Consider the following 25,005-nt stretch of genomic DNA (forward strand, 5'->3'; position numbering starts at 1 on the left):
TCAAACGATAGGCTTTGATTTCAGAATATCTCTGATTTCAGCAAGCAAAACTTCTTGTGCTGGTGGAGCTGGAGGTATGAGCTCTTGTTCCTTTGTCACTTTTTTCCTTTGGAGTTTACCGATGATGGTGATCAAGACGAATACACAAAAGGCAATGATGAGAAAGTCAACCGTATCCTGGATGAAAGCACCATATTTGATGGCCACTTCATCTTCTGGTTTAGTTCCATTTTTGATGAGAATTTTCAAATTACTGAAGTCAGTATTGCCAGTCAGATATCCAATCGGTGGCATTATAACATTGTTGACCAATGATGTCACCACTTTGCCAAATGCAGCACCGATGATGACACCAACCGCCAAATCGATTACATTGCCACGAAATACAAATTTCTTGAAATCACCCAAAATAGTCATTCTGCAAGTTGATTTTTACACAAAAAATAAATTCGTTGTAAAAAAAATTCCACAATATTTAATTGTTACGATAATAAAAAAAATCGCTAGTTTTGGTTGATTTAAAATTTTCAATTTGATAAACACTGAAGTAAACAATAAATTACAAACACAATTTGTTTGCTAGCATTCAGTGAATGAATAGAAAACGAATGAATTGAAAGAACGCATATTCTACGCCCGAGTGCGCACACAAACATAAACAAAGATATGAACAAAGAAATAGTGCGTCGGTTACCCGATGTAATCCAATGCAATAGAATGTGTTGCCAGAGGTCAATTCTTGTTTCTCTCATTTAAATTAGAACCGTTTATTCTTTTCTGTTTTCGGTTCTGGCTAAACAATCACTCGTCAATGAGTTTGTTAATGAATGCATAAATTTTCTTCTGGAATCGGTGACCATGGAAAACTTATGTTTTAGCTTTCAATTGGCGATTCTGTATGATATTAAAGTATTGAAAGATTTGTGTCAACTTCATATAAGTTCAAATGCCAAGATGCTATTCAACACCAAGGATTTCATCGATTGTGATCACGAAATATTGATTGAAATTTTGAAATTAGATTCATTGAATTGTAAGGAGATCGACATTTTCCACGCATGTATTTCAGCAAAAATGGTGAATTTACGCACCGAACTGGACGATGCAATCAAATAAATTCGCTTTTCATCCATATCTATCTAAGAGTCTTAGACAATTCTCGTGCCGAAAGCGAGCACAAAATTTGTGATATCAATTTTTAAAAAATCATTTCGGGGCGATTTCAATTTGCCTATTTCACATTCATCACGATTAAACATCGCGCCGAAATGATTTTTTTTTTCTAAATTGATATCACAAATTTTATGCTTAAAGAATTCTGCGGTATAATTAACAGCCAGTGTATGCTCTTTCACATATTCGATTAGCATCAATCTTGTTTTGATTTGTTATAAATTTTTAATCGATTGATTTATGTTCAATTAGTTGGACTTTTATCGAAAATTTTAGCAAAATTACTTTGTTTAAACACCCAATAAAATAACTAAATAAATAATTAGCAAAACTAGTAACGAAAGAGGTTTTATGTTGTTTTGAAAAAAACCATTAAAATTTTACGGAAAAAAAATCATTTTCAAAAACTTGTTTTTTTCCCATAAAGTTTCATGCCGAAAAATGTGACGACGGTGCTATTGATTCAGATGGTGGTGATGTTCACGAATTTAAAACATACTTGAAAACGCGACCATCCTCTTTGGAGCTAAAAGCCATAGAAATGATAACTCGTGTGGCTCAAAAATACGATAGGTAAATCGACAATCATCATAAGCTGGTTTTATTTTCCACTGTGTGGTATTTTTTAGAATCCAATAAATCTATTTCAATAAGCGAAACGATAACCTTGAGAAATAAATAAATTAAAATGATTAAAACGTCCTTAGCGTTCGAACGCACATCGTTCACTTATCGGCAGCTGACGCATTGCCGTTAATTAAGCTATTCCGAAGCAACGTTGGAAATCGTTTAACGGTCGAAACCTGTCATCACTATTTGAATTTGAATGCGGATGAAGTGCCGCGAGATCGTGTCGATTTTAAATGTTGCCCGCCAATCAGAGATGCTGCTAATCAGACAGCACTGTGGAATGGTTTAAAATCAGGTGATATTAATATGGTGGTTTCGGATCATTCGCCAAGTACAGCCGAGATGAAATTGCTGTTCGATGGTCCTGACTATGGGAACTTTATGAAAGCATGGGGTGGAATTTCCTCAGTTCAATTTGGTATGTATCAATCGATAAAGTGGACAATTTGTTCATATAAAAAAATTCAATTCGAAACTACTTAAATCCACTGAGTGAATTTCTACATGAATAGCATAAAACCATTGATATTTTCATGATTTTTCATTGATTTTCCATTTGCTTCTTCAATTTTTCTTCCTAAAACTATTTCCAACTGTGTCAATGTCAATGCTTCTTTTTTCATTATCAACTCCGAAGGTTTATCATTATTCTGGACGAATTGTGCGAAGCATGGTTTGGGCATCAATGACCTGATTCGACTAATGTGCGAAGAGCCAGCCAAACTATGCGGTTTCCACGAGCAAAAAGGGAAATTGGCCAAAGGATATGATGCGGATTTGTGCATATGGGATCCATCGGATGAGTTCACAGTGACACCAGACATTATTCACTTCCGCAATAAAGCCAATCCGTACATGAACAAACAGCTGAAGGGTATTGTGCATGCAACAATTGTGCGAGGACAATTCGCTTACAAACGCTCAACTAGCGAACTATTCAATTTTGTTGGCCGTTTATTGAAACCAAAACCATCAAAACATATCTAAAACAATATTTATTTAATTGAATTTCTTCTTCTGTATAAAAGCAAAAAAAAATTCCCTCAGCAAAATTAATAGAGTTATTTGTACAGCAGTTTTCGAGAAATTACATTGACATTTGTTATTGTGATTGAACTGAGAAATAAAATGAACATTACACAAATAAATGAGAAGTGCTCAATGCCGCAGCAATGTAGAAAAAAAAGAATTGTTCCAATTTGCAAATGTAACAAAAATAAAAATTATCATTTCCATATAATGAAGTAAATAAAAAATGTTGAAAGCTTCGAACGATGACGTAAAAGCGGCAATAAGCCTAACAACTGGTTGTTGATATGAATTTGAATTATTGAGAGAGCGAGAGCGAGAGGCGAGGTGGAAAGCAGCAAATAACGAGTTAGCTTTGTGTAAATGCAGCACAGCCACACGGTTTGCTGGATACATTCGAGGTGAAAGAGCGAGAAACGAAATATGAGAAAGACTGCATACGGAAAATTGAAGAAAATAACAAGTTTGCGATTACGAATTGCATGTTGAACGTAATGTATATATTCAATGTAAACGTTGAATTCCGTCGTGCACATGACAACGAAACCTTTGGATTCATTCTATCGCAGAAAAAGGGATTGTAAGCGGGCAGCGACAGCAGCAGAAGCAGCAGCAGCAAAGCAGCATGAACAAAAAAATTACACTCAGCACAAAATAACATTCTCGATAGTCTCTTGATCTGTCTATTGTTATTGTTGATGCGATGACGTCATTGGTGCTGTGTTTTTATGTGCCACACTGACGTCAGTCCGTGGGCTCCGTAGAAAGTTTGCTGAATGTTCATATTTACGTACGCGTATTATGTGTACATTCCAAATGCTTGGTATGTACGTAAGCAGCACAGCGAGCAATAGAGCTCTCGTCAGCAGCAGCAACAGCAGCAGCGACGACGACGACGACGACGACGATGATGATGAACAGACTAATCACAATTTTGATATTCGAATTCTCAGACTCGCTCGATGTTCTCATTTGCCGTATAATAAATGTCTTATCACCGTATATCATTCATTCTTGGGTCGCTTGGGTGTGTATTTGTGTGTATGTGTGCAAGCAATTCCAAACGTTGATAACTATTTAATTTGCCTTAACCTTCGCGCCAGCCATAAAGCCATTCAATTTTCATATATTGCTTTACAGAAAGCGACGCCAGATAAAGCAATCAGTCGTTCGAACAACGGTTTTAATTACACACTCCCATGTACTGGTACGTACTATTGTGTTGTCATGACATAGGTGTCGAAAAGGATAAGTCGATGTCATTTCACGGCGTCAATATTACCAACACATATTTTATCTCTCTCTCTCTCTATGTATACATATATTTGGTTTGTTGTTATCAACATTATTGGTCGTCAATTGCGTTCATTTGACGCATCATGTTCTCCTTCTTTTACTCTATTTTACATTGAGATTCGATTCTAGGCGAGCACACACTCACACTCACACACTCATTTCTATCGTATTTCCAAATGGAAAATTTCAATTTCGAAAAGCGATGGCACAAAAATAAATGCACTGAGAGCGATAGAGTTCAAAAGGGGCCGGACAAGGAGGAGAAAGAGACAAAGCGAGCGATGAAAAAAAAAATCTGAGTGAAACCAGCGTATGGAAATTAATTGGGCGCAATGAAACCATAACAAAATAGCTAAAGCTATGCATACAAATGCTTGACAAACGACACAACAAATCAAGTCACCAGCTCCGGCATAGATATGTATTACAATGTGTTGCTTTTTTGCAAGTGGTTAGAAACACATGATAAGACACAATGAGGAAAGCGACGACACGAACAGCAGCAAAAAAAAGAAGAAACATTGTTGAACTGCGAATAAAGTTGAGTTGAACTGCGGGCAAAATGTGAGTCAATCGATTATATAAACAGCATATTATTTCGTGGTGCTCTCTCTCTCTCTCTCTCTCTCTCTCTCTCTGTGTATGTGTGTGTGTGTTTGTTTGCCTTTTTTTTTGAATAAAAGAAAATATTTTGAATGCATTACAACAATGACCGTAGCTCCAGTAACCCAAAAGAGATTGTGGTCGAAGTGAACGAGTATATGTTGAAGGCGACCGCACACTATAAGGTTGATGGCTTAGTATTATTATTATTATGATGTTGTTTTCATTTCCCTCTCTGGCTCCATCCGTCCGCGCTGTTCATACGTTCCAATGGTTCTACGTCATCGATGACTATGTTTCTTTTTTGGGTTGTTTGAATTTTCCGCCGCGCAATGATTGCTCGACAATCGAAAGTGCCCGTTGGCCTTATCGGAAGGAAGCATAATTTATTCAAACACATTTTTGGACGCCTATCAATTTCAAGAAATGGGAAATTCTCTTATATTGGCCCCGATTTTTCATTCGGTTGGCCTTTAGCATTGCGCGCTTTACCTGAATCAACTCAACATTTTGCATATGATACACTTTGCTTGCGATTGAACGTCGAAACGACCAGAGACATTTTCGGAACGATGTAATCCATTTGCCACAACACACAAACAGAATTGCACGCACACATCAAGCCATTTTTCACAATAACATATTGCGCGCTCATGTACCAGTGACCACCAGAATTCAAATTGGAAACGAACAAATTACGTCGTTCAATGGGTCTGCGAGTGTGTTCGTGTGTGTGTGTGTTTATTCATTCGTCGATGATGATTGAACGACGAGTTTTCTGTATATAGCACACAGCACATATACACACACGCTCGATTTCCCCCCAAATACTCGTCGTTCGTCGTCAATGTATGACGCGCTGTGGCACGTATTTTATTACGAATCGAAACTGTAAGCAAAATCCCGTTCCAATGCTGTATTGGTGCTGAATGAATACGGCGCATGTATTCGTTTCCGAATTCAAATAACATTCGAACAAGAAATATCATCGGTGATGACCGAACAAAGTCACAATTCATAGAATGTGTGCCCAGTTTCGTATTCGATCGTATGTATCGTGTGCGCCCGTGAATGTGTGTGCGTGTGTCGTGTTGTGATTGCATGTTATTGTCAGCGCCGATATCGTCGTCTCGTTCGAACGCATGCGAATCGCTAGCCCAATATATCTTCCGTCAATTTCGTTGGTCTCGAATACCAAGACATTTACGCGCAGTGCCTGCACAGTAGAGAATACATACAGCAGTTATCGTTGTCACGGTCGCTCGTTCCTTCACCTCCAGTTGAGCGAACGGTGCGGCAACAATATTCGACCAAATCACTGGCAATGCTTTTGACGTGGCTTTTACGTCGTTTAGTACAGTAGACTATATGGGTTGCGAGTGAGAGCGATCACAGCGACTGCGACAGCAACAGCACCGTGTGTGACGAATACGTGATATACGTAAGTGGTAAGTATTCAAATCCTCTCATATTATGATTTTGTACTGCTGTTGTGTTTTTTTTCCTCACTTTGCATTTTGATTTTGTCTTCGCTTTTTTTTTTGGTGTACATTTTGATTCGCATTTGTGATTCGCCATCATAGATAGGAAATTTCACGGAGAAAAAAATAATATTAATATGATTTGATCTAAATTAGGTAATAATTTTGTGTTTTGTGTATAAAAAAAAAATTGGTGTGTTTTTTTTTCCACTCTGCACATATTCTTGTTGGAGTATTTTGACATCGTGTGTATTATTTTGTTGGTGATTGCCTGGATTCCAAAACAGAAAAACGAGGAGAAAGAGAGGAAAAAAAATGTCTTCACAATATTGACGTGTTGTGGCGATATGTACACATTGTGTGTGAGAGAGAGAGTGAGGGACTCGTTTCATCCAATGGTTTTATGAACTAATTTGGGATTATTTTTGTTGTATCGTTGTAATCGTTCACAAAGTTCATGGTGCTCACGTTCTCTCTCGCTCTCGTGTGTGTTTCATAAGTGCGCTGCGATTTTTCTTATTATCATCGCTGTCGACGACGACGACGACGACGACAACGACGACACAATTTCGTACAATGTGTGATACGAAATAATTTTTTGTTGGATTACATTCTATCGTAATTTTTTGTTCATTTTGTTCGTCTCTTTATTTTTGTTCCCTCGCTCAAAGAGATATAGATGTCATAAGAGAGCAGTAGCAGCAGCAGAAAAAAAAACATATAGCTATTGTGAGTGCTTGTGTATTTGTGCATATTCATGACCGAGGCAGGCAAGCAGGCAGCACAACGATATGAAGGAAAATTCTTTTATCGTTGTATTTGTGAACACTGTATGTGAATGTGTCACATTTGGTTAAATTTAACAAATTTCATTGACTTTGATACAAAATCTACACAAGAGAAGGAAAAAAAACTATCGTTCATTTTTCTACTGTGAATTTCAACGAGACGACGGCACACACCGAAATTCTTTTTTGTTATTCCAAAGACGGGAAAAATAAACAAATAGTTGAAAATGTTAAAATGATTCGTGCCCAACTGAAAAAAAAACGATTTTCTGATTTGATTAACAGGCAACGTGAGTTTGTATGAGTGAGTGTTTTCGACAATTTTGATTGTTGCAAAAATAAAGGCGCGAACCAATTCTTCGCCTGTTTGTGTGCTCTGAAACGGATTATTCGTACAAATATGTTGGTGTAGCTGAGTTTTTTTTCGCTCTGTCTCTCGTTTTTTTTTGACTTCATTGAAAAAAATGCATATTTTCATTCTGATTTTTTTTTCTTTTTTAAATCGGTGGTTCTTCATCACTTGAGCGAATGAACTCATGAATTATGTGAATGTTATTTGCACGGGCGAGTTGAAATAAGTACCCTAACCGATTGGCAATATGTGCAGTTCACAACAACAAAATCCCAATTTACATAATAGATTTTTCGAATACCCGTTCCGAATCAACCAGTCACAATATGGTGTGTTGATGAAATTTCGTTCCCATTTTCCGCCCAGCCAAAATGATTAAATTGCCTGTAAACAGACACACCAACACGCACAACATTCCATATCAATTATATCCAGTTTGCTCCGCACTTCCTCGGTGTGTATGCTTTATTTTACATTGATATCCACCACACACTGTTGGCGATTATCCATCGTTTCGGGGGAAAAAAGCGGTTGAAAATTGAACGAACCGATTCATAATTGGATGCAAAGGAATTTAAGTGAATTGATGAGAAACAAATATCGAACCTAGACAACATGTGGGATTTGAAGAAAAAAATTAGCCCAAAATATGTGTTGAATGAGGAAAATGTGGCATTTCTTATTATCAGTAGCTGTGTTCATGTATGAAGTGTATGCGCGTTTGTGTGAGTAGTTCGTTTTATCCATGCACCTTATCTATGGTTTATGAGTGCAATCATTCCATATGCCAAAACGGAATGAAAACAATGCCCGTTTCCAAGAGTTGTAATCAACAAAAAAAAGTTGTGCGAATATTTAGCGGGAGAATTTCTATAGCAGCTCCATCGAAAACGTCGTTCGTGAAATCGGTTCAGAAATGAGAAAACGGAATTTTTATTTTGTGTGTACGTTGACGGAAAGATACCAAACAAAAAGTATGTTCTCGTTTTGTTCGTTGGCCACTCGAAACTTAGTAATTATTTGCGTGTCTCACGGTGCGGGGGAAAAATCTAGTGTGTTTAGGTATGCGTGTGAGTGTATGTACAAAGGCATTGAACATTCATCAATTGATCTCGAACTGAATTTTCCATTCGAAAGAGTCAAAGTGACGCTGGCGCGATTTATATTCTCGGTTGTGTGCTCTCATAATATTTTTATTTTTGTCCTTCTCCGTTCACCGTTCTGTTTACTTATTCTGCTGTTGCTCTCTTGTCGATTCGAGTATTATTTCGGTGATGATTCTGTTCAGCGCGCGCTATATTTGCGTTTTTTTTTTCTTTCGTTTTTCATTCGTATTTTTAAACTATGGCGTCATCAGTACACACAAATTTGTGCTTTGACTGAGTTTGTATAATCGCATTCATATACATAGACACACACACATACAAGTCGCGGTGTGTTGCCTGCTGCTTCTCTGCCCCGCGTGCGTTTCTCTTCCACCACCATCCACAATAATACACGATGCGAATGAATAGAACAGAATCAACAAAATAGCCGTACAGTCACAAAATATTATTTGTGTTTACAAAAATCCTCGATATTGAAATTCGACATTTGTGATTATCGCTGCCGCTGCCGCTGCCGTCTCTACTGCTGCATTTGTTACTCGCCGATTAATTAAGTGCGCACGGATTTCGGTTCCATTTCTAATAATTGCATTGCATTTTATGCTATTTTCAGTTGAACAATTTTATGCAATTTTTTGCGCTAATCGCTTTATCAAAACATCAACAAAATGACATTGTCATTAGCCATGTCACTTTTTTATAGGCACCGATTAGAAGAAAACATACAAAATAATAACTCGAAAAATAAAATTACAAACGAACAACGAAAAAAAAGAGTCGCGTTGACACTTTTGCACCGTTTGGCTGAACTATCATATTAACCGCGTTCACATTTTTGTTATGCCTAATTGGTTTTATTTGCTTCATTGAAATTTAAATGTGATAAGTGCATGCTACCTTGTCGCTGCCAATTATTTGTTGTACATCGTGAATTATTACAAGTAAAAAAAAAAGTTCATGTACAATTATTAAAGGCATTTTTATCGGGCACACACACACACATACGTCTGACATCGGTATTTCTCGAATGACATCGACACAAACAAACAAAAAATATGCCAATCGGCATGATATTCTTATTAGAATCAATTTATGAATCCAACTGGAATTTGATCGAATTTGTGATATTTCATTTTATTTTCTTCATCTTTTTCTCTTTTGTTTTGTATTTCAGATATCAATTGAGTGAATACAAAGACGATTCAAACGAAGTGAAAACCAGAGAGATACAAATAAACAGAAGAAAGATTAAAAAAAAAAACTTTGAATTCTGGCAGTTCAAGTGGGAAAGGAAAGAGAGAGTGAACGATTAAGTGGGCAAAAAGCGGTGAGCCGATTGGTGCAAAGATACGAGTGGTGGCAACACGGTTGCTATGGAAAGCAACATGGTCGAAGAAAATGGTAATTCGAGCCTCGATCCATTGGGCGGTGAATCGGCATCTGGACACAATAATACCGACGACAATTCAACACATCAGTCGCAACAATCACAGCTATCCTCAGCGTTGCATCATCATCAACCGCAACAACAACATCAACAACAGCAACAGGACGCGTCGCCATCGGGCGCTGTTTTGGCAACGTCAGCGAACATTGTACAATTTATTCCAACCCAAAGCGTTCAGGTATGCTCACACAAAATCTCATCTCATTTTATCGTTCGCATCATTTTTTGTTTGTTTGTTTGTTTGTTCGTTTCCATTTGTTTTGTCCAATTTGGCATCGAGAGATTACATCACAAAAATGTCCTAAATGAAAATGCCATGAAAATTAAATGACAACGCTCAATTTCATGTGCGTTATCCATCCAATGACGGCAACATCTTTGAAATTATTCTACGTCGAATTAACAAATGTCAGTATCGAATGGCGCGTCGTGTGGACCAGTGGAAAGGAAATATGTTACGCAATTTCTTACTTGATTGAAATTGAATTGTGCGTTTCCAAGGCGCATCGAAATCAACAGCAAACAACCATGTTTGATCGTAATGTGATAACCACTGTAAATGGAAATTCAAGTCGTCGAATTTGTTTCAATCAAATTGGTTTCTCAACTCTAATTGCGTGCAAATTCAATTAAATTAAGAAAATGATTTTGTTTTTGTCGTCGATAAAATCGCAACGTACATGGAAAGACATCACCAAAAAACAACAACAACAACAACAACATCCATTCTGTATTTCTCATTGTCCGGCATCCTGTTTCTTTTCTCTTCCTCTCTATCTCTTTTCTCGCTGTCTGTCTGTCTGCTCATCGCCATATTGTCCCGCGCAATTAATTTTAGGCTCAATCTGTAATACAGGCCAATCAATCGTCGGTCATACAAACAGCAGCTAATCTACAGCCATTACTGGGGAAAGGTGTTTTGTATGTGAACAAAGGAAATTCAGTCATACACACAGCGCCTGGTATCCAAGTTCAGGTTCGTATTGTACTCACTGCACTTCTATTAGTATAGCATTGACCTCATGTCGCTTCCGCTAATTCGGCTCATTGGAACGAAGAGAGAGAAAGAGAGAAACACCTCTTCGGTGGCAGAGCGGCAACGCAACACAAAAAGAGTGCGTCGATGTTGATCAAATTGTTTTGTCCTTGTTGTCGTTGTTTTGCAGATCAAACCGGAACCGCATTCGCTAGCAAATCAAGTGCATGCCACAGATACGAACAGTGATAACGACAGCATGAGCGACGATGATTCGCTAAAACGACGAAGGGATTTGCTGACACGACGGCCATCATACCATAGAATTCTGAAAGACATCACGGGCCCCGACATTGCTGGTAATTATAAATGTAAACATTTCAATTTTAGTTTCTTTATTCATTTCCCCAATACCTACCCCAATTTTTTGTTCCACACTCCAATTTTCGCTGCTCACGGCGCGAACCAGAAAACTTTGACTCATTTCGCTTTTATTTGCAGTACTTCCAACATCTGCGCTACAAATTGCCGGCGTGCAAAGTGCCGATGGCTTACATGCGATACAAACGGGTGGCAGCGGTGGAACTATCGTGCAATACGCGGCACAAAATCCGGATGGACAATTTTTCGTACCTGGTAAGCATGACTTGGCATCAATTTGGGAATTTTTTTTCCCGCTTTTCACTGTGATCAAGTGTGATAACGTGGTTGAAGACGTAAAACGGTGTCAATATAGCTTAAATGAGTCGACTTAAACACATTGCACAATATATATATATGTATGAATTAAACTAATCCTGTTGCATTATTTGCCATACTTACAGCAGAAGACCAATCACGAAAACGTGAGATTCGATTGCAAAAGAATCGAGAAGCAGCTCGTGAATGTCGTCGCAAAAAGAAGGAGTATATAAAGTGCCTGGAAAATCGTGTTGCCGTATTAGAGAATCAAAATAAAGCGCTAATTGAGGAGCTGAAGTCATTAAAAGAGCTCTATTGCCAGCAGAAAACCGATTGAGAGATGACTTTATCATCATCAACAACAACAGCAACAACATCCAAATCGTTCGAAATACCGTTAAAAGCCGACAACAAAATTCGAAATTTTAAAAGTGAAGGGAATGAATTGAGGATGCGATGTTCAGTGTATTTTTTACGTATTTTTTAATGTTAAGCTGATAACAAACCATCTTGAATAGTGAGAATTTTGAAATAGAGACACAACACAGAGTACTACTACAGTCAAGCTATTCGAGCACTATCAACAGCACCACCACCACCACCACCATCATCATCATCTAAAGCAACGACAGTTGTCCACGGCTAACCGGATATGTGTGTTGCTCTTCTTTTCGGTCTTGATTTCATTTTCTCAATCTCATTGAACCAACAAAAAAAACAAAAATGAAATTTGCACATATGTTTTCCATCGACAATTTCGAACAGTTCCAATTATCTTCTTCATCGCTACACACCCTAGCAATGTTCTGCTACAGACCGATTTGCATTCTTACTTTTTATTTCTTCTTCTTCTTCTTTTTTTAATTATTATTATATTGAGAGAAAAAAATCATGTTTCTTTGGTAGTTTTAAGGAAGAAAACAATTATTATAAATGTATGTATAAAGAGATATATGTATATTTGAAAGAAAACGACACATTTGAAAAAAAAAATCTTTGAAAAAAATATGGAATATTTTTATTACGCATAAAAGTTATATATTTAAAGAGTGAGTGAATGAAAGTGGCACAGACAGATACAGAGAGCGATCGAAAGTTATTAGTAAAAATGCAAATGGATTTTAATGAATTAAAAAAATGAATCTATATATATATATATTGATTAGATATTTTGGGAAATCAAATTTGAATTTGCAGCTCGGTGTTTCTTTTGTTTTTGGTAGATTTCATTTGAAACCATTGAATTTCGAACCATATATAGCCGATCGATATGTTTTTAAAATCAGAACTAAGTCACATTGTCCGCGAGAAATGTTGTCAAACGAAAGGGAGAAAACAAACGAAATATGGAGAAAGAGAGTATGTGATGGTTGAACGCTTCCTTGGAAAAATGTGTCCAAAACGTTGTTGAAATAGCGTATGAGGCTGGTTGATTAAATCGACTGGGCCTTGAACCGAAAAACCATGTACCATTTTTATGTTACCCATTTATCTCATAGCTATGAAAGTCATATCTTTGCATTGTTCTCTGCTGATGCTTCTGGTTCTCCGACACTGACACACACACACACACACACACATCCCAGGCTCCCTGAACAACACAGTGTCTCAACTAATGTTGAATCAACGGGCGTCCAATCGCATTCAGAACCGAACACACTGTTTTAACGAAGAATATTATTTAATGAGAATAAAAAAAAAATGTAAATAAGAATTGTCATAGTTAAAACCATTTCAAATTACCACAAGAAAAAAACAGCAAAGAGTTGAAAAAACCGTTAGAAAAACACGTCTTAAGAAGAATAAAAACTCTTATATTTGTACAAAATAAACTGTAAGTTTGAATGAAGAGAACGATTTATTGAGGATTTTATTATTATGTGTGACGAAAGAAAAAGAAAAAAAAAACAAACCAATATTGTAAACGAAACACAAAACGCTCTTTTTTGTAAATAGAGGTAAACAGGACTTAATGCATTAAAATACAAACAAAAACTAGACTAAATTGTGAAGTATCGCCAATTTTTAGTTGGAACTCTGTCAAACCCGAACAAGAAAACAAGAACTAATGGCATAAAAGAATGAATAACACTGTTTCTGTTGAACAAGTAAAATTGATCCACCAATAAGTTTTTTTTTTTTTTTAACACAAAGTGCATAATTTTAGGGAGCCAATCATCGTCTTTGTATGTCATCTCTCACTCTCTATCTCTCTATGTGTTGTTATTGTTGGAGAAAATAAGTGTTTTTATGTACTTATTTTAGATCTCATAAATATAGTTGCGGACTTTTAAACAAAGTTCCTCCTCATTTGGGAAACGAACAGAAAAAAAACGAAACACATTATTACAATTTGACATCATGTTCAATTTTTTTAGGAGAGAAAAAAAAACATAAGCACAAAACCTTTCACAAATGAGATTGAATAGGGGCACTAACTGTTGGTACATATAGTCGAAATTTTGTTCACTCAATTGCTCTTCTTTTAAATGTATCTATAATTTTTCTTTATTTTACACTTCCCTTGAAGTCACCATACACAAAGACCAAGCCATAGATTTCATTTCAAATGAAAGGAAAAAGTTAAATTGTTTACCCTTTTTTTTGCATAAGATAGCCTCAATAAAATCAAGTCATCAGCGATCATGTAAAAATTCTGATTATAATCCGATGCCTCGAGTCATCCTAGATGACCACATCACTTGGTGTCGGACGAGAAATTGAGATCAATGCAAAAAAAAAATTGCTGCAGTCAATTGTTTTTGCTTAGCCCTCACAAAAAGAAGTGAAACAAAAATCAGAACGGTAATATCAAAAGAAAGCCTCCATATTTTTACAAACAACGAAAAATCCAATGGATTTTATCGATTTTAGTCAAGTGAAAAAGAAGAAAGTAACAAACGAACGAGAGTGGAGAAAAATTAAAAGTTTTAACCAAATTCATTGTAGGTTTACGTAGATAGTGAAAAGTCTTATTTGTTTTTAATCGAGGAAAGAGCAAAACACAATTGTATGATACGCGATACAATATTGTTGGTTCGGAATGAATTGACGATCCACTGATAAATCTTATCCGTTTGTTTCAATTCTTTTTTCACCCCCAAAAATAAATGATTGTTGTCTTATTGAGCCGAAATAAATCTTCTAATTCCTAAGAAATGTCACTTTCGCTCAATATTTGATGCTAAATGAAGTAAAAAAACTCTAGATTAATTGGTAACAATGGAACGAATTCAATGTATTTACACAGAAAGAGAAAAATATAAACTTTGAAAACTCGACAAAAACCAAATCGTCTTTTTGTTTTACAGTTATTGTGTCTGCTTTCAAAATATGTACTGAAAAAGAAGAGAGAGAAGATTTTGTGCCGCTGCCAGTATTTTCACCGTTTATCTCGTATCACGATGCGTAGTACAATATGCACCAGCTTGTGCAAGCAGCTGTTCAAGAGAACACACAGAGTTGACGTAAAAAACACCGAATACCTATTGGAATCCCGTTATTCATGGTACATTTACATAGAGCACACTCAGATAGCCGCATGCATTGCATTTACGATGTTCAACACAAATAATAAAAAAAACATGCATTTCCAAGTTGGATTCGCAATGTGCGTTTATTTTTCAATGACCAAAATGAAATGAAATGAACAGAGAAGGTTTTTAGGTTTCTTTGATCGCTTTGTTGATTTCATCAGACTTTTCCAACAGCGCGTTCCATTGCTCTGGCGAAAGTGCGATGCCTTTTTTGCCCGGTAACCAGTCGCCGTCCTTCTGGTAGAATTCACGAATGTTCACGTAAACTTTGCCCTTGAACGAACTCACCGTTACCCGTCGATTGTTGCTCAACTCGAACTGTAAGTTGCCATCGCTGTCTTTTTTCGGTTTCTTTACTGGTGTGCGCTGCAAACACAAACCCGAATACAAATGAATACATTTGCAATTGACAACGCTTATTTTTGCAAACTATAAAAATTTGAACAAAAACATTTGGATTCGATCAAAAAAAAAAATGCTTACATCGTCTGGTCCTGAGTCGCTGTCTGATGATGACGATTCCGGTGCAGCCTTCTTTTTCGGCATTTTTCCAAACTTCGGCAATCAATCTGAGCGGGAGAAAAAAACTTTTTCAAGTATTTCGTCGAGAAACACTGAAAATCAACAAATACGCGTTTGTAAGACGAAACCAACACAAACTCAGTGTCGCTGACAGGCTTTGCTTTCGGTCGTATCGATGCAACAAAATAATTACGTTGTTGTCTCGCGCTAAATCGAAGCAGTTGTGGCGTTCGTTACCGGTTGAACCAATTCCGCACAATTTTTGCCTTTGTGCGTTGCCTGTCATACCATACACCTGTCAACTGACAGTTGCGATATTTTCAAGCGATGTACGATTGAATTCGCCACTGCGATGTTTTCGATGTTGTTTTGATTTGAACTTCGAGCGAAATTCACTTTCGATTTCATTTGGTTCTCTTTGGTATGATTTTAATTGGCGAACGTGTTTTGAATGCAGATTTATATGCTACGATTAAAATTGAACTGAAACTTTGGATATAAATAGGAGACTGAAAGTTTGTAATTGGGAATGAATATTTCTTGGCATAAAAAATGAAGACTTGTATTATTTATAGCCTTGAATCAAACTTTTTTTGAATTAGTTTATTCTTTCAGTTTGAAATGAGTCTGACATTGAGAAGGAAAGATCTTCAACTTTTGCACCGAAAGTTTCGCTATATACTTACTCCGGCTGATTCCTTCGTAGTGATTTTTCTTTGCTAAGCTGAAAAAAGAAAGGAAAGAGACTGCAAAAAGGTAAGAAAAAAAAAATCATAGAAATCAAAGATCAAAGGCATCATTTTACATTATGTTTTATTCCCATTTCAAATATTATTTCATAATTTAATCCACTTGACTTCCAAATAATCAAATTTGTTTACTATATACAAAATATGTTTAATGTCTGTGTCTGTGTGTCTGTGTTTTCTTTAATTATTCTTTTTCTCTTGTGGTTTATCATCACCGATTGGCATGGCCATTATGTTCATGCACATTTAGTTGGTATATCATTCATTACGTAATATCAATGAAGAATGTGTTGTGTTTGTGTTTTTTTTTTCTCACTATTTATATGTTTCACTTGTAATGAAAAAAATTAATTTAAAAGTTATCGTCACATAACGTCTATATAATAATGTTTTTCATTCGAAATGAATTGCGCTTAGAGCACCTAATTTTGTTTTCTTTTTAAACTATGTTTGAGTTCATTGTTTTCTTTGGCTAGCAAAATGAAAGTGATAACGTAGAAAACATAGGAAGATTGATTGAAATAGAAGCTGTTGGTGAAGTTTTCGGTTATGCTCATGAGCAGTTTAAGCCTATGTGTGGAAAAAATTTGATTCAGAAAATGTACGTGTGAATGGAACTGAGAAAAATAATACTGATAAAAAGTTCAAGAACAGAATGCACAGAACTCTATTTGCTAGGTTCGTTGATATATTACGTTCGGAATGAACAAAAGATTAAGTCGACATTGAAATGCAATTTGGTGAATAGCATCTCTTCCTACCCTCAACTCTTTTTCGCACTTCAACATCGACTTTCATTTACTCTTTATCGCTCTCTCTCTCTCTCTATCTCTCTCTCTCTCTCTCTCTCTCTCTCTCTCTCTCTCTCTCTCTCTCTCTCTCTCTCTCTCTCTCTCTCTCTCTCTCTATCTGTCCATCGTCACTCAAAATACTCTTAACGTTCATTGCCTATCATCTAAACTCATTCGCTCCCACCTCAAAACTGTCGCCCCAAAAATATGCTGCACCCAAACAATTTCCATTTCTTGTTCCTATTTTTTTTTTAATCATTAGACATTTTCAATACAATTATTTAGTCTATTTTTGTTTTGTGATGAATTAAGAAGACATAAGGTCAATTTAGTGAGCTGTCAAAATGAACACATCCATTTATCGGCCACTGCTGTTCCTTTTGACTATGAGATGGTTTTTGTTATGCTGTAATGAGTGTTATATTTATATTCTTTTCTTTCGGTTTTCTAGATTTTCTCTAGATTTTACTATTATCTACACGCTTATCGAGAATGTTTAGAGATTTGTTGCATGGTTTGGTTTTTTTTTTAGATTGAAAGATGACAGAAAAGCAAAATCTTATTTAGTACGTTTGCGTTTTGGCCAACGAGATTTTACGTCCTTAGTTCAGCGATATTCACTAGTATTATCCATTTTACCAGACTACAGGCAAAGGAAAATAACTTTATGCAGCTCTCATGTGAAGCACTTATCTAAGGATATCCATTCTTTGGGAAAGGAGGGAAACAGAAGCAGACTTTCATCGGCCAATTTCAATGAAGCGATTCTCCAGGAAAGAAGTGAAAAGAAAGATATCTTAAAGTTCAATTTGAGTGATACTACCAATATTGAGTTTCAATCTCAGGCACACGTTAACGTCCAATTTTGTGAAGGTGAAAGGTTTTCGGTCAGAGATCAATTGATGAATCTATCTTACATTACTCTACGCATTCAAGTCAGAGAATAAAAAGTGTGAATTGCCTGTCGGCTCCTTATTTGGAAAATCTTCAGCTGATGCATCAAATGCACTTTAGAATAATCCCAGGTTCGAAATAAAATCCAATCCTGTTGAGAAAACCACGTCCAAATTATGTAAACCAAAAAAAAAAATAGAAAAAAAAAACAAAACAAAAATAAAATAAAAAGAAATGAAATCAAATGTGATAATACTTCAAATATTTTTGATGTAGTTGACTTTTTTGGATTGTTCCTTTTGAATTTATTGAATTGAATCCATTGTTGTTTTTGTAACTTGTATTCTTTTTCTGTTTTCTCCATATCATCGTCTCATATCTCATAATAATAATATATAGAATTATAATAATAATCATAATAATAATAATTAGAATTAAACCAAAGATTTTTTTCTCTTTCATCTTTTTTATAACCTAGATGCTTTGCTGGAGGCAAATAAAACTTAGAATTACAACTGTTTTCATCAATAGTTTCATGTGTGATTTTTCATGCATCATTGTGTTTTCTTTAGCAATATTTTCGATAAGATAATTTGCATCAATTGTCTCATCACATAGAATTTTTTTTTTCATTTAAATGTTACGTAAAAAAAAATCAGAAAAGAAATCTCTTCATCTCATTGATTGGGTATATTTTCGCTTCGCTTTCTGTTCGATATCTCAGTATATTGTATCTCTGTGTGTTAGTTTGTCTCTTTCACTTCGTTAGATTTGTATTTGCGTTTTCCTGTTGGGCGATTTTGTTGCGTGTCGTGTGTGTGTGTGTTCTTTGTTTGATGCACAACAAATTAGCAGCAATAATATTCATAATGATAAAATAGTTGCAATACAATATTTCTTTTCTTTGCAACGCACACACATTTCGACGGTATTTTTCTCATTTATATTTTCGGTTTCTCTCCATCCTCAATCTCTCTATACAAGTTGCGTATTTTTTTTTTTTTTGTCGGTTTATACAATGAAACATACATACAAATACATAAATATGTGTGTGTGTGGTCTGTTTGATTTGTTTTTAATTCATTTTCTTTGTTTTTTTTTTGTAATAATAAACGGCGGAGTTGATGTCGTATCGATTCGTGTATTTAATTTGTTGTTGTTGCTATTTCCAATGAAAATGTGTTCGATGCAATTGATGTGTGTCTCACAAGCATTTTACGAATACTCAATTAATTCGAACAATGTCATTTTTGCGTTAGAATCAACAGAAAAAGCAGAAATGCGTGATCAAAAGAGAAAAAAAAATGATATAAAAATCCGGTTTAAGTGAAGCTTACAAATGAAGCGGTTAAAAATTAAACCGATAAAAAATGACAATATGCCATCACAATTTTTAAAAAAATTCACCGAAACAGAATGATCCGTTCCGTTCTCTATTCTTCTTTTTTCGACTATTTTCGTTTCGTTTGAAAGTGAAAAAAAAAACAAACAAATGGTTGATAAAAATCAAATGAACAAAAAATGAAATTGATAGAAATAAAAAGAAGAGCTCATTCATTGATGCCATAAAATTAGCCAAATCGATTAGGCTTTTCTGTTCGTGTTATGCCACGCGATAAGACAAAATTGCGGTGGATGTTTTTTTCTTCTTCTTCTTTTTCCCACATGCTATACTCATATGTGTGTATGTGAGTGAGAGATGAATTGGCTATTTTGTTGATAGACCTTGACTCTGTGCTGCAGTGTGTGTGTGTGTATTATTACGAGAAAAAAAACACTTTTTGAAATTATTAACTCTCCTTCATCATCTATGGAATCGAGAATGCGATTAATCTATGCAGTAAATTGTGTGTGTTGATGTGTGTGATAAGTTTTGTTATTGAATTATCCAGGAGGCTAGTACGACTATATTTGTTTTTTTGTTTGCTTTGCTTGCTTGTTTAATATACGGTAGTATTTCATTTTGCATCTTCTTATTTTCATTTAGTTACAAATTTAGCTCAAAATGAGTGAAACTCTAATGTTTTCTTTGCTTTTCACTTTATCTTTCGTATTCACAGATATTTCTCGTTTTTTTTTTCCTCTTAAATTTATGACCGTTCTATATAGGTTTTCTTTTCTATCCAGTGGTTTCATCGCTAGCGGTTTATGTATGAGCGGCACAAAAATTTATCAATTATGATTCGATTTCTTGCAATTTCTATTTCCATTTTTTCCCCTATTTTTTTAGTGGTTATTTTTAATGTACGTATGAATGAATTTTTTTTTATTGTGGTTTCTATTGTTAAGAATATGATAAGTATTTTTTTTATGCTGTGGACAGTTTTCGATTTTTTTGTTGCATTCTTTGCGTCGGGGGAATACACATATTTTTCTTCTCGGTTATCATTTTCATTTTACATTGGAGAGGTAGGAATCAATGTGTGACAGATTACCTTCTGGTCTCTAGATGACGAATCTGTTGTGTGGGACAATAAGTTATGTGTGTTTGTGTGTGTGTGTGTGTGTGCATGGGCGACCAAGAGACAGACATATGCTTGCTCTGGGCATACTTGGTTGTGATATTATTTTGTTTATTCATCTCAAGGAACTAATTTAAATCAATTAGCTATTCCTTTGGTTTCAATGTTCCGTCACTATTTCGACCTTTATTTTTTTCATTTCCTAAAGTTATGTGATGGATTCTCTTGTTTTTATCATGCTATTGCGTCTTAATGTTTCCACTTGATTTGAATTCCTTTTCTTTACATAAAAATGAGCTGCATGCATGAATTTCATTTTGGATTTGAACAACAAAAACGGAAAATTCTATTGTTATTCACAGAATTAACAGAGAAATATAACTTGTTGGTGAGTGTGAAAAAATTGTTGGCGAAACAGAAGAAAAACAGCACAATCATCGATCTTTCAAAATGGAGAAGAAAGAAAAACAAAAACCAACGATCATTTCGATCAATAAAAAAGGAAATAAAAATTAGAAATAAATAGTTGTGCGTGGCATTCGGTCCAATGACGTTGTCGGTCTTCGAACCATAGGCCATGGGGCGCAACATCGCTGGACAGACATTGCACACGCATTGTAATAAAAGAGTCTTAAAATTGAACGCAAACAAATGAATAATGTTTGATATGAATATACATATAATTTATTACTTGCTTTATTTTTTGTTAATCTTTTTTTTTCGATTCGTTTTTTCCACTTTTTATAACAAAGATTTCAGATTATTGTATAAATTACAGTTGTCTCACTTTTGTATGTGTGTGTTTTTTCTTCTTTCTCTTCCGGGTCATTCTTTTATTAAAAAAAAAAACATCATTGTAGCTATGATTACGAATAACATGTCGTACAATTTATAAATATGTACGTCTTTCGTTAATGAATGTACTGTTTTGGTTTTTATCATTCGACCGAGAGTGGTGTTTTTTCTATTTTTCTTTTGTTATGCTTCATTCTGTCGTTTCTTTCTGTTTTCACATGATATATTATTGATGCGCCTAACAAAAATGTTGTTGTTTGGTTTTAATACATTTTCAACCACCATTTTCCATTCATCGCACACTTTCTGCTCTATTTTGTTTGTTTATCTCGACTTGGTTTGATTTCAACCCTTCTCATCATCTTTTGCTTCTTCTTTTTTTATCATAATAAGTATAATAAATTTAAAATATTTGTTTTTCTCATCGATCATGTTGCTTCTCTTTTTCATGCCTTCGCATTTATCGGTGTTGTTGTTGTTGTTCTTTCTTTCTCCGCTTGCTTTTTTTCTTCTCATGAAGTGTTTATGTTTTAAATATGATTATTTAATTTTAATTTTTAATTATTTAAATTATTTATTTTTATGTCACTAAAATCGGAAATTTGTTTTCATGTGTTCTCCTCTTCATTTCTTTTGCATTCTCTTATTTCATTCTTCGTGTCCACGTTTTTTTTGTCATTCGACTTCTTTTCGTGCATCCGCGTTTCGTTTGCATCTTCTTTGCTTTTAGTATCTTGTTAAGTCTATGAATTTGAATGCTAGATGAACAGCTAAGATGAACTCGATTGATTCATATTACCAAAGAGTCCGGCCGAAAATGATGCGGGCTGATTTTGCTGTGAGCTACCTGCAATTGTACCGTAAGCAAAACAAAGAAATTTAGGACATTGCCGTCTTTCGAACGATTTAAATTGAATCGCTTTTCAAAACTTACCACTTTGTTGATTATTGCCACTATTTGGATTTGAACCGCTGCCACCACTGCCACCACTGCCAGTCGATTGCTGCTGTCGTCCATGCTTCGGCACCGGAGGTTGCAAATATTCATGCCGTGACAATCCAAATACATCCATTCGATCTTCTTTACGATACGCCAAACAGCCTCGAATAAAACTCTGCAAATTGACATCGGAAAAGTTATTGATTAGTCTCGAAGATGGAAACGATCGTTTGATAAATCAAATTCAGTTAGTTTTAATTTACCTTTGCTTCATTCGATACTGTGGGTTTGTTTGAAAACTGCACCTCGGTCGCTTTCAATATTGTGTTTTCTTCTAGAATTGTTGCTTGAGATTGATTATGACCGAATGGCTTTTTTCCATACAAACATTGATAGAATATTACGCCTACGCTCCAAACATCAACTTTTGAGGAAATTTTTGGTGGATTTTTACCAACGACAAAACATTCCGGTGGTAGGTACCTGCATGTTGGAAAGAGAAGCAAATGGTTATGATTAGCACACAATTGTGGACTAGTGATTTTGAATCCAATATTCAGTTAACAAAGGCAAAAGTGAAGGGCAATTGCTTACCAGTACGTTCCAGCGCCTTGTGATGTTAAATCCATACCATGATCCGGGTTGTAGTTCTCTTCGTCCATCACTTTGGATAAACCGAAATCGGTGATTTTGATTTCACCGCAGACATTGCCCTCGGTGAGTAAAATGTTGCCCGGCTTTAGATCGTAGTGAATAACTGGTGGTTTGATTTCGTTCAGGTACTTAAGCGCTGAAACAACCTGCATTATTATCGATCTAGCCTCACGTTCTGGTATCATTTTGTGCTGCTTCAAATAGAAGTCTAAATCGTGCCCATCACAATATTCTAGAACTGTGCAAAATGAGTTTGCGTCTATTTCAAATACATCGTACAGTTTGACCACTCGTGGATGATCCAACGCTTTGTGTATGTTGTATTCTCTCAATGCGTGCCTATGGTGAAACGAAAAAAAAAGGTAAATTGGGACGATTGGATTAGTGATCAGATTCAAAATTTAAAGACACAATTGGTGTGTACTTTGCGATTGCACTCACTTAATGTAGTTCGCCTTTTTATCTTCTTTCCAATCTTTGTTGAGTTGATGCACCTTGCACGCCACGTACCGCTGTTCCTTTAGGTCAAATGCTTTGTGTACTTCGGAAAATCCACCTTTACCCAGGAGCATCAGCAGCAAATACCGATCGTTCAATACCGGATGATTGTTGAATCGAGACTGCAAAAGGTGAAAAAGAGAAGAAGAAAAATTTAGCATTGAATATTTATGTTGCGATGGAGAATGATAGAAGAACGATGCTGTGAACGGTCTACAAACACTCACTTGATCCTCATTGTGTATCCGTTTTAATTCTCTAATGTGTAAATTACGTTCTCTTTCTAATTTCTCGGTTTCTAATTGTAAATCGGCATCTTCTTTTTTAAGCGTATTCTGTCTCAGCTTCAAAATTTCATCACACTCATAGTATTCTTGCATTGTGTAGCTACCGGATACTGGGTCGGGTTTCAAGAATGTGGCATCGCTGCCGTTATGCAAATTGTTCGTCGCAACGGAGCCCGATTGATTTGACGATTGATTATTTGATTGCTGCTGTTGTTGTTGCGTGGTCGTGGAATTGTTACGTTTGCGACCGGTTTCTTGATTCGTTGGTCGTTTTTTCAGTAGGATTTTCTTTTGGCGATCGATTTCTTCGCGTTCGGCTGCAATTTCCTCTTGCCGTCGCGCCAACTCTTGGAACGCATAGCCATCAGTCCAATTCTCTTGGAACGTTGCGCCAACACGCTGCGTTACAAATTGTCCTAGTCTTAATCTATTTTGCATGCACTTTTGTCGCGCCTCCTTCTTTTCAATGTTACTCTTTTCCATGAGCAACTTTTTAACTACATCTATGCACTTGTTAATGTGATTCTTATGCTGATCGATTGTTTTCTGGTGCGTATTGATCTGTAACTTTTGTTCGTCGGACAATCGTGACAATTCGTCCACTTTGGATTTACTTAATTCAAAGTCACAGTCACGCTCCTCAATCTCCAGATATGACAGCTCGGTTTGGGTGGACGTTGACACTTTTGCTTGCTGTGGTTGCGGTGGTGGCAGTTGGCATTGGCTCAGTTGCTGTTGCATCGTTTGCGCTGATGAAATGATATTGGAAGTGTTGCGATTTTTGAAGAAATCCTGTGAACCCACCGGCCCGATCACATTCATCTGGGTGACCAGTGTGGTTGGTGCATACATCGGAAAACCATGCTGTGAACTTGGACTCTTTGCACCGCCCGTACCCGTGCCTTGTTGCCGAATCGGGCTAGTACCTGTGTGCTTAAAATAGTCATTGATTTTCTTATTTTCGGGCAATGGCGGCAACACCACTCTCGCCCCTTTGCTATTATGTAGATGCTGTTGAATTGTATTATTTGTTCCTAAGCCGGCATTCACGCCGGTGCCGCCATTATTGCTGCAACTTCGGTCGCTTCCGCCCCGTTCACCACCGCTATTATCATCTAATGCTTTTCGTTTACGTTTTCGTTCCGATGTTGACCGTGAAATTTTATCAGGCGTACCAGCAGACTCAACCTCTTTATCACTGTGAGAGGATCCAGTGCTCATATTTGAGTCCTGGTTATGAACTGTTGTCTGTTGACCGCCTTGAACTACTGTTGTTTGCGGTGCCATCTGCAACTGTGTACCGGCAGACATCTGG

General features: G+C 36.1%; 5 protein-coding genes across 64 annotated transcripts in view; 2 read left to right on the plus strand and 3 right to left on the minus strand.

The window, feature by feature from the left end:
- LOC129569317 (large-conductance mechanosensitive channel-like) lies at window positions 1-417 on the minus strand. The gene has a single exon (XM_055448050.1). The coding sequence runs from the start codon at window positions 415-417 to the stop codon at window positions 1-3; it is 417 nt and encodes a 138-aa protein (XP_055304025.1).
- Window positions 418-1,714: 1,297 nt separating this feature from the next.
- Window positions 1,715-2,790, plus strand: LOC129569318 (probable allantoinase 1). The gene is made up of 3 exons (XM_055448051.1): window positions 1,715-1,746; window positions 1,881-2,221; window positions 2,441-2,790. Exons 1-3 carry the CDS (start codon window positions 1,715-1,717, stop codon window positions 2,788-2,790), a joined length of 723 nt encoding a protein of 240 aa, XP_055304026.1.
- Window positions 2,791-6,010: 3,220 nt separating this feature from the next.
- On the plus strand, window positions 6,011-13,680 carry LOC129569115 (cyclic AMP response element-binding protein B). Of its 44 annotated transcripts, none has more exons than XM_055447612.1 (6): window positions 6,011-6,179; window positions 9,633-10,083; window positions 10,744-10,881; window positions 11,072-11,240; window positions 11,383-11,517; window positions 11,709-13,680. In XM_055447612.1, the coding sequence occupies exons 2-6, from the start codon at window positions 9,832-9,834 to the stop codon at window positions 11,897-11,899; spliced, it is 885 nt and encodes a 294-aa protein (XP_055303587.1). In that variant the 5' UTR covers window positions 6,011-6,179; window positions 9,633-9,831; the 3' UTR covers window positions 11,900-13,680. The 44 variants fall into 44 exon arrangements, with proteins under 44 accessions (XP_055303587.1, XP_055303609.1, XP_055303574.1 ...); XM_055447634.1 differs by having other exon boundaries at window positions 6,025-6,179; window positions 10,762-10,881; XM_055447599.1 differs by having other exon boundaries at window positions 6,029-6,179; window positions 11,072-11,252.
- Window positions 13,681-15,151: 1,471 nt separating this feature from the next.
- LOC129569119 (RNA polymerase II transcriptional coactivator) lies at window positions 15,152-15,872 on the minus strand. The gene is made up of 2 exons (XM_055447635.1): window positions 15,582-15,872; window positions 15,152-15,464 (listed from the first exon to the last, which is right to left on the minus strand). The coding sequence occupies exons 1-2, from the start codon at window positions 15,642-15,644 to the stop codon at window positions 15,225-15,227; spliced, it is 303 nt and encodes a 100-aa protein (XP_055303610.1). The 5' UTR covers window positions 15,645-15,872; the 3' UTR covers window positions 15,152-15,224.
- A 5,300-nt stretch (window positions 15,873-21,172) lies between these two features.
- The window catches only part of LOC129569112 (serine/threonine-protein kinase tousled-like 2), a 66,776-nt gene continuing 62,943 nt past the window's right edge, over window positions 21,173-25,005 (minus strand). For all 17 annotated transcript variants that reach the window (XM_055447571.1, XM_055447570.1, XM_055447576.1 and 14 more), the window contains 6 exons: window positions 23,631-25,001; window positions 23,347-23,525; window positions 22,846-23,244; window positions 22,515-22,734; window positions 22,246-22,426; window positions 21,173-22,158 (listed from right to left, as the gene is read on the minus strand). In XM_055447571.1, the coding sequence (XP_055303546.1) occupies window positions 22,082-22,158; window positions 22,246-22,426; window positions 22,515-22,734; window positions 22,846-23,244; window positions 23,347-23,525; window positions 23,631-25,001 (2,427 nt within the window). In that variant the 3' untranslated portion in view covers window positions 21,173-22,081. The remainder of the gene's footprint in view (window positions 22,159-22,245; window positions 22,427-22,514; window positions 22,735-22,845; window positions 23,245-23,346; window positions 23,526-23,630; window positions 25,002-25,005) is intronic.

The sequence above is a fragment of the Sitodiplosis mosellana genome, unplaced genomic scaffold, assembly GCF_009176505.1.
Source record: "Sitodiplosis mosellana isolate CC-2019 unplaced genomic scaffold, AAFC_SMos_1.0 Smas_scaffold_30, whole genome shotgun sequence".
In the NCBI taxonomy this organism is placed as follows: domain Eukaryota; kingdom Metazoa; phylum Arthropoda; class Insecta; order Diptera; family Cecidomyiidae; genus Sitodiplosis; species Sitodiplosis mosellana.

Excerpts from the sequence above, each read along its gene's own strand:
- LOC129569317 (XM_055448050.1), bottom strand. The coding sequence starts at position 417 with ATGACTATTTTGGGTGATTTCAAGAAATTTGTATTTCGTGGCAATGTA.
- LOC129569318 (XM_055448051.1), top strand. The coding sequence starts at position 1,715 with ATGATAACTCGTGTGGCTCAAAAATACGATAG. Across the intron at positions 1,747-1,880 it reads GTGGCTCAAAAATACGATAG|CGTTCGAACGCACATCGTTC; the intron begins GTAAATCGACAA and ends AAACGTCCTTAG. Across the intron at positions 2,222-2,440 it reads AATTTCCTCAGTTCAATTTG|GTTTATCATTATTCTGGACG; the intron begins GTATGTATCAAT and ends TCAACTCCGAAG.
- LOC129569115 (XM_055447594.1), top strand. The coding sequence starts at position 9,832 with ATGGAAAGCAACATGGTCGAAGAAAATGGTAATTCGAGCCTCGATCCA. Across the intron at positions 10,084-10,743 it reads TTCCAACCCAAAGCGTTCAG|GCTCAATCTGTAATACAGGC; the intron begins GTATGCTCACAC and ends AATTAATTTTAG. Across the intron at positions 11,518-11,705 it reads TGGACAATTTTTCGTACCTG|CAGAAGACCAATCACGAAAA; the intron begins GTAAGCATGACT and ends CCATACTTACAG.
- LOC129569119 (XM_055447635.1), bottom strand. The coding sequence starts at position 15,644 with ATGCCGAAAAAGAAGGCTGCACCGGAATCGTCATCATCAGACAGCGAC. Across the intron at positions 15,465-15,581 it reads GCGACTCAGGACCAGACGAT|CGCACACCAGTAAAGAAACC; the intron begins GTAAGCATTTTT and ends TTGTGTTTGCAG.